This window comes from Littorina saxatilis, linkage group LG12 (assembly GCF_037325665.1).
Source record: "Littorina saxatilis isolate snail1 linkage group LG12, US_GU_Lsax_2.0, whole genome shotgun sequence".
Taxonomy (NCBI): domain Eukaryota; kingdom Metazoa; phylum Mollusca; class Gastropoda; order Littorinimorpha; family Littorinidae; genus Littorina; species Littorina saxatilis.
The window spans coordinates 30,617,072-30,632,788 of record NC_090256.1 but is presented as its reverse complement, the minus strand read 5'-3'; the positions used below and the strand labels follow the sequence as shown (position 1 = coordinate 30,632,788).

General features: G+C 44.6%; 1 protein-coding gene across 1 annotated transcript in view; it reads left to right on the top strand.

The window, feature by feature from the left end:
- The window catches only part of LOC138981724 (RNA-binding protein 33-like), a 53,159-nt gene extending 39,939 nt beyond the window's left edge, over positions 1–13,220 (top strand). Inside the window, exons 19-20 of the mRNA XM_070354789.1 lie at positions 363–451; positions 11,681–13,220. Of these exons, the coding sequence (XP_070210890.1) occupies positions 363–451; positions 11,681–11,726 (135 nt within the window). The 3' untranslated portion in view covers positions 11,727–13,220. The remainder of the gene's footprint in view (positions 1–362; positions 452–11,680) is intronic.
- Positions 13,221–15,717: the final 2,497 nt, after the last annotated feature.

Here is a 15,717-nt window from a genome sequence, read left to right as displayed (position 1 = left end):
AAAAATCAATTTGTTAATGTGATAATTCAATTTTTACTTGAAATTGAAATTGCAGTCACAGATTAAAAAATGGTTGCATTGTTTTCTTTATTATTTCCTGAATCCAAGTATATTATACCAAGACCAGTCCGCACTGTCTTGGTTTAAGGGTTTCGGCCAGCCCAGGACTTAATAGCCACGGTGGGGGGAAAATTCCAGTGTGTTCAGTTCCATTCTGTTAAGCTGACAGATCAACAAAATGTTTTGACATTGCTTTACACGACTTGTTCTATTTTTTTGTATTGGCCATTGTATTTCCATCTTCATGAAGTTGTCTTTATGTTAATCTTACCTTTAGTGTAACAATCTTGTGTCTTTTTCAGGATGTGGTTATGATAGAGTCAGCCAAAAAAGCCATCATCACATTTGCCAGTAAAGGTCATGCTGTAATGTTCGCCAAAACATGGAACAGGTGTGGTTTCTCTCTTTTTGATTTTTCTCTCTCTCTCTCTCTCTCTCTCTCTCTCTCTCTCTCTCTCTCTCTCTCATTGAAATGGGCCCAAGGCCTAATCAATAAACCATCCAGACTCCAGACTCTCTCTTTCTGTCTCTCTCTCTCTCTCTCTCTCTCTCTCTCTCTCTCTCTCTCTCTCTCTCTCTCTCTCTCTCTCTCTCTCTCTCTCTCTCTCTATGTCCCTCACACTCTCTCTCTCTCTCTCTCTCTCTCTCTCTCTCTCTCTCTCTCTCTATGTCCCTCACACTCTCTCTCTCTCTATCCTATCTCACCCCCACTCTTTCCCATACAGTGTGGTGGCACGTAACCACACAGCAAGGACAGATAGTTTGCAGCATGACTGTGAGCAAATGCTTCATAGTACATGAGTTAAACAGGGTTCAAAGCTGATGTTTATATCTCATATGAAGCTTGTCATGTGAGGAAGCTGTGGTCGGGGGACATCTTTCAGCCCTTTCCCTGTCTGCAAATGTTGCCAAAGTATTTGTGAAAAAGGAGCTTGCTGTGGAAGAACACTTGGATGGTCATTTATGTCATTAGGGTGTCAACTTGGGACAGCTTCAGTGCAGTGAAACAAATCAATGTAAAGGTAACTACAGTGGAACCCCCTTTTAAGATCATCAAGCTCTGAGAAAGATCAGGTCTTGAAAAAGGGGTAGTCTTGAAAATGGAGCTAAATTTACAGATGTTATGCACATAAGATCTGAGAAAGCAGGTATATAATCAAGGGGTCTTAGAGAGAGGTTTCACTTCATAAAATGATTTAATCACATATTCTTACTCCAATTCTTATGAATGCATTGACTTTAGTCCCACATGCTAGATGTCGAAAAACCTCTCAAATTACCTGCCCTTAGTAGGGTGGTAACCAAGCTAAAAGCGACGCCATAGCCGTTGCTATGGCCTGACCTTGCTCGGTTACCCATAACACCCTGCGCACCACGTGAGCGCCAGCATCCGTAATAATCATTCTCGACTTTCGACAACACACGGTGGACGTGTCCGAATTTCGCTCTCACTTTTGGCCTTCACATGCCTGCTCGTCCTTGAGACTAGCCGGTTCTTGGGGGTCTACCTGTCCGTCTACCTTTTGGTGAGATCTTTCCTGTGTATGTTTGGTATAAATGTTGATAGCTTTGTGTTGAACACGCACGCAGAAGTTTTTTGTTCTGGGTGACTGTTTTTCGCCGGTCTTAAAATGGCCGACAACAAAGCTAAACGTGGCGCGAGACTGGAAGGTGACAAGGCTCTTAGCCTGGTTTAGAAAACTATACCTAAGAGTAGCCTAAGAACTTTGATTTGCCTATTATGCGGGTCGTAGATCCGTCAAACAGCACTTCTTTTTATGTTCCTATCCCTCCGAGGGTGGGTTCAGTTCTTTCACAGCTCGCTTCCCCTGTTGGGGTTAATCAGCCTTTAGGCTCCTTATAGACTTTTTGTTGGATCGTCGTCGGTGCGACTGATGGGGGGGGGGGGGGTGGCCGTGTGGCTATTCTTTCCCCTTTCTCTGAGTAAGAGGAATCAGTCAATGTCCTCCTTTTGGGGGGACTTAACGATGTTTTGGTCTGTGTTTTCAGCTGTTTCAGGCGCGATCGGCGGTTCCCGCCCTCCCGTTCGTCAGCTTCGCACTGTGGTCAAGTGCAAATGGCCTGTTCGGTTCAGCCCGTTTTTTGCCTCTGGTGGCTCTGGGCTGTTCTCGAGCACCCCTTCCTTTCGGAGGGGGGGCCTGCTCCCTGCCTGCGTTTAACCACTCTGATTACCGCCGGTACTTCACAGTGTGTTACGCAGCCCCCCGCCAATGGGGGGGGATAGGGGGGGCGCTCCTGCGTCGCACCGTCGCCTGGTGCAAACGGCCAGTTCGGTTCAGTCCTTTCTGCCACTGGTAGACTGGGTTGTTCGCGAGCACTCTCTCCTTTAGGAGAGGGGGCCAGCTCCCCGCCTGCCTTGGCCGCTCGGCTTGCTTTAAAACAGCACTGCTGGGTCGGTCATGCAGCCCCCTTACCGTGAGGAAGGGGGAGTGGGGGGGCACGGTAAGTCACGGCCAGGGCTTGTCCCACTCTGCCCTTTGCGGGCAGGGGGCCGTGTTAGCTTCCCACCCTTTCCCGCCCCCCGGGCGCGTTCGGGTGGCGGCTTTCCAGGCGACGTTACATACCCCTTCTCTGCTCCGTTTGGGGCAGGGTGGGGGGGGAGGTATCAGTGGCTCACTCTTTCCCGCCCACCGGGCAGGATCGGGTGGGGGCTGGAGTAGCGTTCCACCCTTTCCCTCCCTCTGGGTTGGACGGGGTGGGCGCTGTTGGACTGTCTTCACAGTCTGTACCTCTATTGTCCTGGCCCGACAATCGTTCGCCTCCCCTATCGGGGTGGGCGGGCGGTGGGCTATAGGACTACAGCAGGTGGACGGAGGGGGGTCGGCCGTTGCTCGGTTCGTCTCTCTCCGTCGCTCTTACTGCTGTGACGAGCCACCCCCCTCCCCATCTGGGGCATGGGGTGGCTCAGGCCTTTCTACACAGCGGGGGTGCTATGTACGGCTTTCCAGGCTACGTTACATACTCCTTCTCTGCTCCTTTTGGGACAGGTGGCTGTGTTAGCTGCCCGCGTTTGTCGCGGGTCCACCCTTTCCCTCCCTCTGGGTTGGACGGGGTGGGCGCTGTTAGACTGTCTTCACAGTCTGTGCCTCTATGGCCTGGCCTGACAATCGTTCTCCTCATCTATCGAGGCCTTTCTACACAGCGGGGGTGCTATGTACGGCTTTCCAGGCTATGTTACATACTCCTTCTCTGCTCCATTTGGGACAGGTGGCTGTGTTAGCTGCCCGCGCTCGTCGCGGGTAGCGGTCGCGGAACAATGAGCTTCACTCTCTTTTGTTCTCGGCAGGGTGTCTCGCACAGTGGTCAGGGAACAATGAGCTTTGCTCCGTTTTGTTCTCTGCACGGGCTGTGCCGGCTGTCTACCTGGGACAGGCGGAGACAGAATATACTCTTTCTCTCCAGTCTCCCATTCTTTGTATTCACAATGGTCTGCGGGGACTCGGCTATAGTATCACCTGGCCAGTGGTCATTGTCCTTAGCCAGCATAGGTCACCCCCCCCCCCCCCTTTCTAGGGGTGGGTGAGTGATAGGGCTACTTGACTTTGGCAGGTGGACGAGCGAGGATCGGCCGTTTACGGCCGTTTCTCTGTTTCAGTCCTTACCCCCTCTAGGGGTTGCGGCTGTGCTGGACCACCCCCCTCCCCACTTGGGGTGAGTTGTGGTTCAAACCAGGTAGTCTGGTTCTTAGCACTGGGTTGCTTCTCTCGCACAGCGGGTGGGGTAAGATGCGCCGGGCCCGGCTTTGTCTTGTTTCTCCACTCAATCTCCTTCTCGGCAGAGATCTGTGCCAGTTACCAACCCCTCTTCCCCCCACCTCTTGTTCAGGTGGGCGGTGTTGGGTTGGCAGTCAGAGACTGATCACGCTTTTCATCCACACTCTTGGCGGTGTTATCGGCAGGAGTATTTAGTGCGCGACCTCCCCGGTCTCCCCTCCTTTTGTGTTTTACACAACTGGTGGTTAGGTTCGGACTCCTTGTTGGAGGAGGGGGAGTGTATAGGGTTGCCTACTGGTTGTAGGCTTCCCATACATAGAGCGGCTGCCGTTGCAGTTTACTTTGTCCCGGATAGGTTGGGGGTGTCTCTCTTCCTTCCTCTTCCGGGATGGCTTTGGGTTTTCACAGGCTTTCTCGCAATTTGTTTCATTTGCTGAGTCTCCGGTGATTGCCTACCTCATGCCACACTTTTGGCTTGTTCCGCACCTTAGGATAGTGGTCTTCAGCCTACACCTTTCCCGCTGCTTTATACGCAGGGGAATGCTGGCTTCGGGGTTACAGGCTGCTTCGTCCTCACTTTTAGTGCGGAAGAAGTTAGCAGGGAATTTTCAGGCTCAGGGTCTGATCTGCACTTTTTATTGCCAGGGGCTTGTTTCTGGCTTCGTTTACAGACCACAGGGAACATGGAGTTTTCATGATGTTACTCCTCCCTCTCCTCTCTGGAGGAGCTAGGATGGCATGGTTTGGAGTTTTCTGGTTTGGCTGAGACTCTCTTCTGTGCTTTCTTATAGGCTATCTTTTCCTCCCTGAACGCTCTTTTGGGTTAGGGAGGATGCCTTGGATAAGGCTTTAGCCAGGCTGCTGGCAGCTTGGGCTAGGGTAGTCACTGAGCGGAGAAGTTTCTCGGTGACGTTTTAGGCCCACACTGTTTTTGCTTGGTGTGATCTCCTTCCTTTACAAGGGGTTTGATTTCATGCTGGTTGGAGGAAGCAAGGGTCAGGCTTTTTCGGGGGTTGTTAAGACCTACTCAATAGCTGGAATCTTTCCCTTCCTTCGTGGACCTCTGGCAGCGCATTTATGCGCTCCCGGTTACAAAGGGGTGTTTTGGTTCAGTGTCGCCTCCCTCTCTGCGGGAGGTGGGTCGGCATGGGCTAGGGCTTTCAGCTTTGGCTGAGATTTTCCTCGGTGCTCTCACATGAGCTTTCCTTCTGCGTTTCTGCACACAGGAAAGGGCTCGGTTTCTGGGGGTGTTGGTCTCTGGACTATCTCGGGGGCTGGTTGAGCTTTTTCAAGGTCAATCAGCTTGTCAGCTGCACTTCCTTTTGGTGTTGAACCAGGCTTTTTGCCTGGTGCTCTCAGTAACCAGGCAAAATTCCGAGCTGTCCTTATCCCAGGTTTTTTACCTGGGCATGCTGTTCGACTTTGTCTCTTGGAAGGTTTTTTCTTCACACAAGAGAGAATAGGGAGGCTTTTAGCGCTTTTCACTGCCAGACTGGCACGAGAGCAGGCCTCTGCGGGGTCTTTAGACCCGATCTTCGGTCGGACGGTATCGATAGCTATGCTGGCCCTCTAGTCTTTCCTCAAGTTTTTTGGGGGGTTCGGCCTCACAGGTCTGGGACATGAGGGTCCTCCTCCAGAGTGGGTTCCTCCACGCGGGAAGGTGGCTGGAATCCTTTTGGATCGCTCAGGGGACTTTTTTCCCTAGCTTTGTTTCCCCCTGGACTTAGACCGCTTTTTGGATGCGTTTTCGTCTAGATGGGGCCTGCAATGGTGATTGCAGTCTTGAGGCTGTGATGTAGACGTGAATCCTTGGGCTTCTCTTTTGCCTGAGGTTAGGAGCAGTAGCTCTTAGTCTACTAGCCTTTCCTTTTTGGCTATTTACAGGCAGGTCCTGTTGCATTCGGGCAATTCGTCTGTTGCTTCTTATGTGAACTAGCTGGGGTGAGCAAGTTCTCACTCCCTGTCAGACAGAGTATAAGGGATTCTGATTGGGTTTTCACACTAAATCATTTTCTCAGGGGAATTGCTCCCCGGCCAGCTCTGCGATCGGGCCGACTCGCTCAGCAGGTCCTCTCAGGGCTTGCTCAGGGGTTGGCCCATCTGATTACGGGTCTGGAGGCGTGCTGTTTGTGTTTTAGATCATGGGTTCTTACTCTGTTCTTTGGGCACGAAGCATATATTTCCTCCACTTTATCTGTGTATGCTCCTTGTTTGGCCTCTTTGGCCAATTGGGGATTTAGAGCGGGGGTGCAACTCCTTAGCGCCCCTCTCTCAAGCCAGGTGGTTTTTCACCTCTGTTTCAGTTTTTGGCTTTGGGCAGCTGGGCCTCTTCTTTGAGGTTCCGGCGTCTCGGCTATCTCAGCTGTTTTGAAACAAATAGGCCTCTCTTCTGTGGCTCATGGCCCTCTTGTGGGCATGATCAAGGACCTTGTTTTATGAGGTTTAGAGGCTCCCCCTTGGTTAGCGCGTGGGACTTTGTTTTACTTACTCTGGGCCTCAGCCCTATAGGGCAGTGAGGCGCATGCGTTTTTGGGGTTTGCCAGAGGATGTAGCCTTAGGGCTTTTGGTGCCGTTTGTTCACGGTTTTTGGCCAGGTTTTGGGGTTTCAGAAACCTGGTCAATATCCTCTGGTGTTTGATTCCCTCCTCTTGGGAGGATTTTCGCTCCGGGAGATTCGGATTTTCTAACTGTCTGGTTAGACTTTTTTAATCCCTTTTTTGACGTTACTGTCTTTTGGAACCACGAGCTTTAGCTCAGGTTCTTATGTCTTTACAATGGAGCGAAAGAGACATCTTTTATTTGTCTCTCTCTAGGGGCTCTGCTACATTTTATTGCCGTGTTGCGTTCTGGTCGCCTAGGCGAAGCTTTGCAAACGGCTTACTGGAGGTCAGATGATGTGTTCATCGGTTTCTATCTTTGGGATTTCTCCTGCACGCGGCTAGACGGCTCCAGTTCATTGCTGGTTTTAGTGGCTGCAGGACAGGTTCTTACAAGGACATAAGTAGGTTCCCTCCACCTTTAGGAGGAATCTGCATTCATAAGAATTGGAGTAAGAATATGTGATTAAATCGAAAATTTTTAATTAAATTTTGATTTAATATAATATACTTACCCAATTCTTATAGTTAATACCCTCCCATCCGTCCCCGCTGGATTATGTCCTTGGGGGTTTGTTTGACTAATAGTCTCGAATGATTATTACGGATGCTGGCGCTCACGTGGTGCGCAGGGTGTTATGGGTAACCGAGCAAGGTCAGGCCATAGCAACGGCTATGGCGTCGCTTTTAGCTTGGTTACCACCCTACTAAGGGCAGGTAATTTGAGAGGTTTTTCGACATCTAGCATGTGGGACTAAAGTCAATGCATTCATAAGAATTGGGTAAGTATATTATATTAAATCAAAATTTAATTAAAAATTTTCGATTTACGTGCATCCATTTGACTTCTTTGTCGTGTAATATTTGAAAACACCTGTTGAACTAAACCACAGTGGCTGTGACGTTACTGTGGTAAAGACGGTGTGCGAAAAAAACAGAGGATCTTTTGGTGACAGAGCTGGCGCTTTGTGCTCTGTTCCCACTTTCCCCCTCACACAAACACAGTCTATTTTCCTTAATTTGGTAGTTAGTTATTCTTTGATAATAGAAATTTCACAGAGAGAATAATATTAGAAAAGGTTTGATAATTGTTACTGTGTAACAGAGTGGAATGTGAAAATAACAGGCTGAAGTCGACTTTTATGTGATGCTCTTTAATATTAGAGTGTATGCAGTTATTCATTATGTGCATGGGTATATGTTGCATTGCCTGAAACCTGAATCCTGTCGGTTTCATTTATTTAGGCACTTCTTAAATAAGATTTTAAATTGTACCTTGGTAATGGTATTGTTTGCTTGGAAAAATGTTCAATCAGAGGTTTCAGTCACCATTTTTAATCTATTTGTTTTTGTTATTTTGTTGTTGTTGGACAAACCAGTAGAGGCTTAAAATTGGTGATAGTTGATACTCATAGATAATGTATATTAAAGCCACCCTCGGTCTCCTGTAAACCATCTGTTTCTGGTCACTGAGCTCCCCGAGCCTTTACATACAGTACAAACATACTTCCATTTGAACGCTCACCGAACGGGAACATCCTGGCTGCTTTCCGTTGAGAGTGAGACATTTTCAAAGAATTTAATTCGTGCAGTTAGAAAGGAAGTACATTAAAACAAATCGGTAGCCTTGTTTTGGCGCTAGACCTAACTTTTAAAATCTAAATAATAAATTGACAGCTTGTTACACAAACATTCTTAAATCAAAAAAGAATTCTTTTTTTTATCAATACAAGATCAGTACAATTCGAAGTTTTGAAAGTTTGAAAAAAGGGAGCCCGGAAGCAGGTCATGCAAAGTCGTGTTTGCCCAAACAGACAAATGTTCTGCATATCGCTGGTTTCTTTGAAACCAACCGCCGCAGATAAGTTCGTGTGACTCGCAGTTGTTTGTTGCATTTTAGATTCAGAGGGACACAGTAACGTGCTATTGCAGACACAGCCAGTCGCATTGAAACCACAAGCTGACAACTAAATTGTGATAAAAAGGAAAATGGGTCACGCAGGTCCACGATGGCTCAGGGGGTGAATAAACCACGAGAACTGGTGCGTGGTTTACCTATACTAAATAGCCATTCAAACGAACTGTGTCTTTTAATGCTGTTAATTGCTATTGCAAGTGTGTTCCATAAGGTTAGAACTGCTTATTTTGTGAAAGATTCCGTCGTTCTGTAAACCTCATGTGAGGCGTAGTGAGTTCCATGATCAGAATTTTAAAAGTATCATTCATAGCACAGCACCTGTTAACTGAACTGCAGTGACTGCTTGCCGTGTTACTGTGGCAAAGACAGTGTGCAAGAGTAAGAGAGGATCTTTTGGTGACAGAGTTGGCATTCTTTGTACTCTGTTCCCACTTTCCCCCTCACACATGGCATTGTCTCATACCCCCAGCTGTATTTTGTAAGGAAAATACAGTAGAACCCCCCTTTTAAGACCTCCAAAAATCTGTGAAAAATCAAGTCTTAATAATATTACTTTTATTTTGAGGGAACTCCAGCGTTCACAGTGATACAAAGCATGACATTGACAGGGAGATCGATAATCGCCTGAATGTCTGCGGGGGATCATTGAATCTTTCATACCTCCTGACCATATTTGTGGTACACATTTATTATACCTCCTAAACAAAATATAGCACATGTACCTGTTCATACCTCTTGCCTTTGCCGTCTTTATGTGATTTCTGACATCAGGAGGTATAATTCCCCTAACTTTGTTTGATCTGAACAATGATTTTGAGTTAGAAAGTTTTGAGTTTAGAAAATATTAGTCGCAGAACAGCACCTGTTAACTGAACTGCAGTGACTGCTTGCCATGTTACTGTGGCAAAGACAGTGTGCAAGAGTAAGAGAGGATCTTTTGGTGACAGAGTTGGCATTCTTTGTACTCTGTTCCCACTTTCCCCCTCACACATGGCATTGTCTCATACCCCCAGCTGTATTTTGTAAGGAAAATACAGTAGAACCCCCCTTTTAAGACCTCCAAAAATCTGTGAAAAATCAAGTCTTAATAATATACTTTTATTTTGAGGGAACTCTAACTATCACAGTGACATAAAGCATGACAGGGAGATCGGTAATCGCCTTGACTCTTTATACCTTCTGACCATATTTGTGGTACAGTGGAACCCCACTTTTAAGACCCCCCAATTTATGAATTCCCGCTGTTTTTAAGACCTTGCTTTTTCCGATTTTCTGTTCATGAATAAGGTCTGTCATTTTAGCTCCATTTTAAGACTCCCCTCTTTTTAAGACCCGATTTTCTCAGATTTGTGAAGGTCTTAAAAGAGGGGATCACCTGTACAGGTTTATACGGTCTAAACAAAATATTGTACATGTACCTGTTCATACCTCTAGACTTAGATCACCTGTACAGGTTTATACGGTCTAAACAAAATATAGTACATGTACCTGTTCATACCTCTAGACTTAGCCGTCTTTATGTGATTTCTGACATCAGGAGGTAGAATTCCCCTAACTTTGTTTGATCTGGACAATGATTTTGAAAGCTAGATAGTTTTGAGTTTAGAAAATATCAGTCGCAAAACAGCACCTGTTAACTGAACTGCAGTGACTGCTTGCCATGTTACTGTGGTAAAGACGGTGTGCAAGAGTAAGAGAGGATCTTTTGGTGACAGAGTTGGCATTCTTTGTACTCTGTTCCCACTTTCCCCCTCATACATGGCATGAAAAAGCCATTTCCCCTTCTTCCTGTGTAAGCCCATCATGTAAACCAACGCAGTTCTGTCGAGGCTTTTACATGGGATAAGGGCATCCTTCCATTTTGTTGCATGCTAGAAATTAATAGCCTGGCTGCTTCCAGTGCATAAGAGATTTTTTTTGCTGAATGAATTTTGCCAAATAACATATGACAGTATTTGTTTCCATTATTATTCTGAAATTTAAAAAAAAAATTGAGTCTGCATAGGAAGCAGCCAGGCTCTAGATCTTTGGTATGAGACTAAGTGAAAGACTGCTCTTATGCCTGGACAGTTCTGTAGTATGAGGCTAAGTGAAAGACTGCTCTTATGCCTGGACAGTTCTGTAGTATGAGGCTAAGTGAAAGACTGCTCTTATGCCTGGACAGTTCTGTGGTATGAGGCTAAGTGAAAGACTGCTCTTATGCCTGGACAGATCTGTAGTATGAGGCTAAGTGAAAGACTGCTCTTATGCCTGGACAGTTCTGTAGTATGAGGCTAAGTGAAAGACTGCTCTTATGCCTGGACAGTTCTGTGGTATGAGACTAAGTGAAAGACTGCTCTTATGCCTGGACAGTTCTGTGGTATGAGGCAAAGTGAAAGACTGCTCTTATGCCTGGACAGTTCTGTGGTATGAGACTAAGTGAAAGACTGCTCTTATGCCTGGACAGTTCTGTGGTATGAGGCTAAGTGAAAGACTGCTCTTATGCCTGGACAGTTCTGTGGTATGAGAGTTTAGACTAAGTGAAAGACTGCTCTTATGCCTGGACAGTTCTGTAGTATGAGGCAAAGTGAAAGACTGCTCTTATGCCTGGACAGATCTGCAGTATGAGACTAAGTGAAAGACTGCTCTTATGCCTGGACAGTTCTGTGGTATGAGACTAAGTGAAAGACTGCTCTTATGCCTGGACAGTTCTGTGGTTTGAGACTAAGTGAAAGACTGCTCTTATGCCTGGACAGTTCTGTGGTTTGAGACTAAGTGAAAGACTGCTCTTATGCCTGGACAGTTCTGTGGTATGAGACTAAGTGAAAGACTGCTCTTATGCCTGGACAGTTCTGTGGTATGAGACTAAGTGAAAGACTGCTCTTATGCCTGGACAGTTCTGTGGTATGAGACTAAGTGAAAGACTGCTCTTATGCCTGGACAGATCTGTGGTATGAGACTAAGTGAAAGACTGCTCTTATGCCTGGACAGATCTGTGGTGGTTCAATCGATTGTTTAAACAAGATGACCTAGAGGGTTTCAGACTCCTCTCCTTGCCCACCCCTGCTTAGAGCACAGATTTTAACCCTATATGCAGTCTTGTGACAGTTATGGAGTGAACGTAGGTCTCTGCACTGTACAATTCTGAGTAGCTTTGACTTTTCTTTGATTTGTATGTACATGGACACAGGTGATTTCACTTTCTAGTGAGGAGAGAACTGCAAAGCAGCAGCAGGCAGAAATGTCTTTCTATCCAATGTCACCTTCATAACTTTAGGCAAAGGTCACTTTATCTAGACAGAAATTGACACATGTTTTGACTTCAAGTCAGATGTTATTGTGCAACACGTATTTTTTGCGAGTTACAGAGATGAATGTTTATTATGTTTCAGGCGGCCTCTGCGCAATGTCCCTGTGACGGTGACTTTGCTGCCGTGAGTCATTGATGTTGAGGTAGCAACAGTCTCATCACTTCATCACTAAAATGATGGTGATATACTTAGGCTTCTGAGGTACTGCCGCATTGTGAGTAAGGTTACTGCAAGTCACTGCGCTATTAGGAAACTGTGTTTGTGTATTGTTAGCAGATGTTGCTTTAGGAATCATTATGAAAATTAATTTTTTCAGCAGTGTTTGAGTTTAGAGTAAAAACTTCAAACAGTTCTGTATCGTGAACAATTGTTGAACACATTTGGAAGCCAGACTACTGTGTTGTGTCTGTGTGTTTCAAGCAAACGTTGCGTTAGGAATACTGTACCATCATTATGGAAATACTTATGTCACAAGTGTTTGAGTGAGAAGCATCAGCTTCTAAACATTTTTGTGCGATGAACAATTCTTGAACAAATCTGGATACCAGACTATTCAAACCAGTGAGAAACTTCAGGAGGAGTTCTTCGCTGCGGGAGGAAAAGCTGTCAACAATGACGACCAGCTCCATATTCTTTTGGATCATTTTTGATGTTTGTGTGCGGTTATGATACCTAAAGTTCCAAAACTAGACATTGCTGCAATTTCATCACTTTTTGCATCATTGATGGCTGTGTTATCACCAACAATGACTTATTATCCAGCCTGCCTCGCACATCTTGAACATTTATTTTGGTGGTACATTGTACCTATGAATCTTGTGTCTTCAGTCAGAAATGTGACCATGGATTGAATATCATCAGGCATGAGATTTTCATTTTGAAATCTTCAGAGATCATTCTAGAGATCACCAGACAGCACGAGTTCACATAATATTTCCCTTTTTTAATGTTTATTTTTACGTTTTCAAGATCTCTTGCCTGATTATGCATTTTGCTTTTAGATGAACAAAAAGAGTGCTGTTTTTGACACTTGAACCTTCTGTGGACACAGCAGACTGCTGTATGGGGTGTCAAGACGTCTTCATGTTCACATTTGATTTACTGAGTAAGGTACCATCTGATACCTTTATGTGTAATCTGATTCATTTGCAAGCGTGCAAGAGGGATGCTATTTGAGGCTGTACAGTATTGGTTGGTAGTGTTGTGACCAAAGAACTTGCAAGGAACAGAGACAGCTAGACACAGTTTGTGTATCTTCCCATGGTTTGTATGATTCAGCAGGTAAAGTACTAAGCTGGTGTTTAGCAGGTTAAAAGTATTCTGTTCATTCAGTATCATTATTATTTTTATTTTTATGTTATTCTACTTTTTATTTTTTTATTATTATTTTTTATTTTTTTATTTTTTTTAACGAGGTTGGTCTCTATGTGTGTGTGTGTGTGTGTGTGTGTGTTGAGAAATGGAGGGAGTGAGGTGGGGCTTGTTTAAAACATATACTGAACTAAGCAGCCATTAAGAAATCAGTATAGAATCTTCTTTAGGTAGATTCAGATAACTATTAGTGAGGTTAGTTCTACCGGATAACTCCTTGAAAAAATTGTATTCCATAAATAGTATTATATGTTGAGGGATCGTCACCCCTCACCCCCCCTGACAAGATTTTTAACTTTCAAAGGAGATCCAGCTTTTTAATGAGGTTTGAAGTAACAAGTGTGAAAGAACCTTCACTTTACTGTGATATACCTGAATCTAAATGTAAACTGAGAAAGGAATTAACATTTAATTGGTCACGAATAACCAAATAGGTACTTACAGGGACATGAAAAACCAACGACCAACTAACCCATAAGGCGACTGAACATTGAATTTCCCTCGTTTGAGCTATGTGACTTCAGAGTCCAACTGAAACTTTTATTAAGACAGTTAGCCGCGGCTCTTAAAAAAAAGTCAGGTGCTTGAATTGGTCTTTTTTTAGATCATTTTAATTTTAGTGGCATTCATACATCAGGTAGGGTAGATCTATTCTCAAGTCGTTTTAGCTTAGTTCTTCTGCAATAATTTCCACGTCATCCGATTATTATTTACATGTGTACAGAAAGTACAGAAAATTAGTTAACCAATGAAATCCAGTACAGATTATCAAGCCAGATTTCAGTCCTGCTGAATTTCCAGACATTTAAAAAAGTTACAATGCATCATAAGATTGCACTTTTAGGTCATAATGTGACATCAATTATTCACATGTTGAAGTTCTTTTATATAGGTACCTCGTTTGACAAAGGAATTGTCTCAGGGGGGTCCCTTGCTTGGTATTTTTTTATGTTTTGCCTTTGTCCAAACTCGTCTGCTACACTTTACCTGAAGCTACCAATTCTTTTTGCCTCCCATTTTTGTTCTCTCAGAAGCTTATTGCATTTGCAGCTGTATTATAATTGCATACGGTTTTTACATTTAGTCAAGTTTTGACTCATGTATTTAGATATACTAGCAATCGAGACGAGGTGATGGTATATATATGGGTCATTCTCAGAAATGGTGGTCCAAAGTGTTACATACAAAGTAAAAAATAAAGTGTCAAGAAATACAAAATAATTGTTTTTACTATGAAGTCTATTGTTTGCTATACATAATAATGCAAAAATTAGACAAAAAGAGTAATTGGTTGCTGAATAAGAGACGTTTTAAAGTGTTGTATTTACGTGATGAATGTTGTAACATGGAAACCAAATTCCAACTTTAAACCACCTAAGCCTTCAATCCTTTGTGCATTTTTTTATCAGTTCTGCAGTATTTTTGTGTTCTACCCAACACATTCTAGTTATGAAAGGTAAGGACTTCAACTAATATTGGTAAAAAAATGACATTTGGAACTGACTAAGGTGAATGTCGCAACACAGAAACGAAATGCTTGAACCACTTTCGGTTCCTGTGCGACAGACATGAATCTGCACTGTTTGGCCTTTCCTGCCGGCAAAACCCGTCTGACCCAAAATAACTACACAAAACACAATTCGTCAGAGTTTGCTGTATTTGTTGAAAGTTCCTGTTGCGTTCAGATTACCCATTTTAAGTACTTGATGAATGTCGAACATCGACGATCAGAGGATACGAAAACTTCTTGGCTGCTTTGTTCCGCTAAACTTCGCGCTTTGATAGACTGTTTGCACTCGATATCCTTCCGACACTACATTGTCGCCATCCGCAGTGTGTAAGTTTGTGACAAAGTTTTGCAGGCTCGACAATTAAGTAAAAACCATCTTCAGTCGTAACGTAGGTCGGGAAACGACGCCATGAGTTTCAGCAAATGATATGATTCTGGTGTTTTCTGTGAATATTTGGCTGTGATTCAAAGGACTATTTTCTTGTTCGAACTTCCTGTGCGCCAAAGAGCTAAAAATAGCCGTGATGTGGCAAAGTCATGGAGCACATTGCTGTCCGATGTTCGCGCGTCGAGTCCGGATACAATGCGTTACAACATTCATAATTTTTTGTTCGAAGCCCGTAACTTCAAATTCAGCGTGAGTTTTTGCAAAGATGTGTTGCTACGTCCAAGACTGAACTCCTGACTGTCGATTGCAGTAATTTGTTGGTGTTTGCATGTTTGCATTTAGTGGGCGGGGATATAGCTCAGTTGGTAGCGCGCTGGATTTGTATTCAGTTGGCCGCTGTCAGCGTGAGTTCGATCCCAGGTTCGGCGGAAATTTATTTCAGAGTCAACTTTGTGTGCAGACTCTCTTCGGTGTCCGAACCCTCCCCCCCGTGTACACTACATTGGGTGTGCACGTTAAAGATCCCACGATTGACAAAAGGGTCTTTCCTGGCAAAATTGCTTAGGCACAGTTAATAATTGTCTACCTATACCCGTGTGACTTGGAATAATAGGCCGTGAAAGGTAAATATGCGCCGAAATGGCTGCAATCTACTGGCCGTATAAAATTTCATCTCACACGGCATCACTGCAGAGCGCCTAGAATTGTACCCACGGAATATGCGCGATATAAGACTCATTGATTGATTGATTGATTGATCACGAAAGTCGTGTAACGCTTCGGCGATCCGGAAACGGCCGAACTTCGCAATTGAAAAGCACACAAAACAACATCAACGTATAGAAACCA